At 42.8% G+C, this 4,485-nt stretch overlaps 2 protein-coding genes across 2 annotated transcripts in view; one reads left to right on the top strand and one right to left on the bottom strand.

Moving 5' to 3' along the window:
• Positions 1–79: 79 nt before the first annotated feature.
• SARC_12109 (hypothetical protein) lies at positions 80–578 on the top strand (the record flags this gene model as incomplete). Its single annotated transcript, XM_014293791.1, has 1 exon — positions 80–578. A coding segment is annotated over one exon (499 nt), but the record flags the coding sequence as incomplete, so codon positions are not given.
• A 988-nt stretch (positions 579–1,566) lies between these two features.
• Positions 1,567–4,485, bottom strand: part of SARC_12110 (hypothetical protein) — a gene marked incomplete at its 5' end in the record, with an annotated part of 6,696 nt that continues 3,777 nt past the window's right edge. Inside the window, 4 exons of the mRNA XM_014293792.1 lie at positions 1,567–1,639; positions 2,245–2,351; positions 2,692–2,823; positions 3,582–3,726. Of these exons, the coding sequence (XP_014149267.1) occupies positions 1,576–1,639; positions 2,245–2,351; positions 2,692–2,823; positions 3,582–3,726 (448 nt within the window). The 3' untranslated portion in view covers positions 1,567–1,575. The remainder of the gene's footprint in view (positions 1,640–2,244; positions 2,352–2,691; positions 2,824–3,581; positions 3,727–4,485) is intronic.

The following is a 4,485-nucleotide window of genomic DNA, read 5'->3' on the forward strand; positions in this document are numbered from 1 at the left end:
TATAAATATATACCCACGGCAAATTTAGTTCACACTTCTCCTCATAAGCCCAGTATTCAGTATAATCAAATAAACGAAGATGAAATTCCAAGCTGTTGTAGTTGCCGCCATCGCCGCATCCGCCTATGGTCGTCAGCTTCCGACCGGTGACGGAGCTGCCATCGAAGCCATTAAGGCCAGCGCTGTCACCAATGGTTGCTACGAAGAGGGAGTCAACACCGTGGAGTGCCTTGAGAAATTGCTCATCGATGGGGTTAACGAAAAGTTCACAGAGTTAAAGCCACTGTTGAAGATTAGCCCTGCCGCTTCCTACGTAGCAAATATCGAAACATTGCTCGCCTCTGTTACCACAGATGTTGAGGCCTGCTACGACGAGGCAGATTGCGCCGCCACAGCCGCCTGCAACGCGGGATACAACACTGAAGGACTAGCCGCGGATTTCCAGGTGGACTTCATCGATCCCATTGCCGCATGCTGTGGAACAGATGATGTACAAACCTGCACGGAATCTGCCATTGATGCTAGAGTAGTAGCAGCGTCAGGTAATGTTGCGGAAGCGGCTGCAGATGCAGGTGCCCGTAAGTAAGCCAATCTTAATTCTCAAGCAGACATAGTATTATTTAATAAAGAGTGATTAGGTTGACAAAGTCTATCGTTGTCGAACTGAGAATTAAAGTCGTTGATGTAAGTTGCCCGGTGGCATACTCGACTTCTCATTCTCGCTTTTCACGCTTTTGAGCAGTTGACAAGGTGAATTGAAAAATATGATGTTTAGAAAAGTCATGTCTGCTTTGCTCACGACGTTCGGAAGTTACAAAAATAAATCCCTCGTGTATCACACACTCCTTTGAACGGGTGTATTATGGCCCGAAAACTCTTGTCAGTCATCTTAGGCTGCCGTCGAGTACCTTTAGAAGCCCATATTATTATTTTGGTCAGACATTGTACATACATGTGCATGTAGGTTGTCATGCAGTGGAATAAGGATTATGAAACTAAATTCCAATAGCGAACGACATCTCAAGCAATCAGCCTCATATGCAGGACATTCGATATTTACAGATGTGAATGTTACAAGCCTGATTAGCAACACGAGCGATTTCAACGTCACACCTCGACATCAAGATACAGAAGAGAAAGTTTAGCACCTCATCTATCAGAAGTCATTCTATACACTGGCCTCGTACGATGACAACGCAGGTATTATGCCACTATTACTCGCAGCTTTGAGTGTTTCAGGCAGCGAGTTTAACCTTACGCAGGTCAAAGCTTTGGACCACTTCAAGCTGGTAGACAGACGATTATCATACTACCACGTGTCAAACTATGCAGGACCTGTTGCCTACCGCTGCCTGCTATATACGACACTTCCGTTACCATTACCCCGCATGGTGGGCAACGATACGTGGGTACCTTGTTGAATAGGCCCTATGAAATGATAATCACGGCCGAGGATAATGTAGGTCTTACAAAGTAAAACATCAAGTACAATCATATTCTTCTAAAGAAAAAAAAATAACAAGGCTGACGGACACGTCCGTGGCACAATTGAAATATTTTAAACATTTCCTCGTTTTATTGCTTCTTTTTGGTGGTGGCGGAAGTATCTTGCGTCTCGAATCCTGCCTGGTATAGCCACCTGCAGAAGAAAAAAAATAGTTTTAAACAAGGCTATTCTACACGTTTTCAACTTGAGCAAGAAAATTGTCACACCAAAATAGCAATACATTCAGCTGCGACGGACCTTTATTCTAATGCAAATGCCGAATGGAGTCACAAAAATCGCCTACCATTCACGCGGAAATACTATCACACAATACATAGTAGCGTTCACTATATGAACGTCCTGGAAGTGTGATAAAAAACTGTCACCGTATCAGCTACCCGCCGTCAGGTGTAAGCTTGAGATTAGAAGATATTAGTCTCTTAATACCTCATCACGCAAAAGGTACCTTGTGCATCAGTGTATACTTCCGTATAGGGATACTAGCTACATCTCTACTAGATTATGGATAGTAGTACACTACTAGTCAAAGACCATATACCCCTATCGACTAGCATAGACCCCCATATATGTATACTCTTATAGTTATATCACCCATGTTACAAATCGTAGATAATTTTCTTCCCACTGCACACGTGTATATTTGAATGAGCAGATATATAGGTGTAATTCTCCACACAAAAATATAACAACAAAAGTAAAACGTTGAACTAGAACATTGGTATCCGCACTTAACTCACCTGAGGAGCACAATGTCATCGTTTATGACCAAAGCCAAGAAGAGCATGTAAAATAGCGCCGGGATTGATAACCTTAAATCTATTACGTGCCTCAACAGCCACCAACCCTAATGAAAATGTGAGAGAGTGTTGGGTATCCAGAGCCGAAAGGCTTGCAGAGAGGTGCATGTGTGCCGCGATGTGATTTATGTGGAAATTAAGAATTTATGCCAAGATGGGGAATCCCTGTGAGAGTTAGCAAATCGTGTGACAACAAGAACATCGCCCAGAAACAATTTCAAAACTTTTATCGCGGAAGCGCTAGGCTCGTTTTTCGGGAACCGGCGCTAGTTTATCCTGACCTATTTCGATCAAACAATACAATCAAAACGCTAGATCTTATCAATATTCACCTCCATCCTTATTCGGAAAAATATGTTACAAAACGGCATTTACTCAGTACAATACCTGCAATATCCAGTTTCCGGTGCAGGCTGCCAGGTAGACCACGAACGACCACATGGCTAATCCGCGCATCACGGTGGGGTGCGTCTTTGCATACATCACCCTCAAGGCCAAGAACAGATTGGTTGTGAACGCCTTAAAATAGGTGGGGGGGTATTAGTGAGAATACAATTGCTAATTTGGCACGTGTGGTCTTATATTTGAAATATCGAAATGACGCTTACTGATGTGCGTGAACCGAAAGACGAACAAAGCCAAATGAAGACGAGCAGAAGGATTGCAGCTGTCAAACACTCGCAGAATCACACTCACGCCACGCTATACTCACGGAACAAACATGCACGCAACAATTGACATCCTAGCGGGGTCCTATCATCCGATGTGTTCATCCGTGTTCCACTGTAGGCATCCTATTCTTGTGTGACGTTTTGTTCACACATTTATAAAATCATGGTTCTGTAAAGCCCCAAAGTGCTTGCGAGCAAATCTCTCAAACATTTTAGGTAACATGTTTTTTAGAGTTCCATAGGTTAGTCGCTCATAACAACTGCAACACGCAGATATTCGGTCAAATGCTGCCAGCAAGTATTCAGCGTCGATGGTGGCTTTCCAAATAGTACAGCAGTGGTCCCATCGATATAAAGCTATGTGCACAACCCGCATTCAATCGTTAAATGCTCGGGGAGTAATTCATACCAACCCCCTTGTGCACAAATGTTAACCGAAAATTGTAATATGTACAACAACGTCATACCGTATCAAAGTACCGAGCATGATAAATACAACTTACCATATCAACACGGCTAGACCTCGTGTAAACACATCATATACACGGCTATGTACAACGCAATAGAAGCAAAGCACAAACTACCTGATCATAACACATACCATACCAAAGTGCTGAAGAAGGCGTAGATATTGATCATGTGCACAATATCGGCGTGGTTTAGATCATATATAGCCACGAGGAAGAACAGCGTGGTGGACACGTAGTGATGCACCTGGTCAGTGTTGACGAGTGCATGGTTAGCTATATACCTGAAGGCAAGAAGTGGCACGTATAGTGCAGTATGTTTGTTTATGAAATACTCATGCTGTGTGATTCCAGTTGTTTTGCATAAGCGGGTGTCGCTCCGATATGAACTGATAGTTATGCGTGATGTGTATGTAAGCAACCGTGCTGCATTGACGGTACACTCGCCTGATACAGAAGTGACAACAACATTTCTCCATTCGGAAACAAAAAAGCTTCAACTTCATATGAGACGGTACGCGAGCTGACGAAATATATAGTTGATGTGGGATCGATAGTGCGAATAATATCGTTTTATGAATGGAGGGATGGCGCGTCGCTCTCGTCCAGTGGTTGTGCCGTTCGGTTTTTGCAATTAAATCTGTCGAAGATGTTGTGGTAGTGGAGGACAAGGCCTCAACACCCCCACATGTCTTCCTCCCAACAACCAGGCACGCATACACGCCGAACAATGGATATCTACTACCTGGCAGTACGTGCCTTGACAATCACAGAATAGAATTAACCAACTTTAAGAGCATCACTCACACACATGCATACCGCCGCTTGATCAAGAGGAAACATAAATACATACAAATGAACGCAAAGGATCCCAGCTGACCGTGATGGAATAAACTCAAGACCTGAAGATCGCATACCTTCACAAAATCGTACAAACGCCGAAAAAACATACAAATCTGTGCATATGAATTTTAAACGTATATATATATATATATATATATATATATATATATATATAGTATATATAGTATACTAATATATAT

This window comes from Sphaeroforma arctica, assembly GCF_001186125.1.
Source record: "Sphaeroforma arctica JP610 unplaced genomic scaffold supercont1.2077, whole genome shotgun sequence".
Taxonomy (NCBI): Eukaryota; class Ichthyosporea; order Ichthyophonida; genus Sphaeroforma; species Sphaeroforma arctica.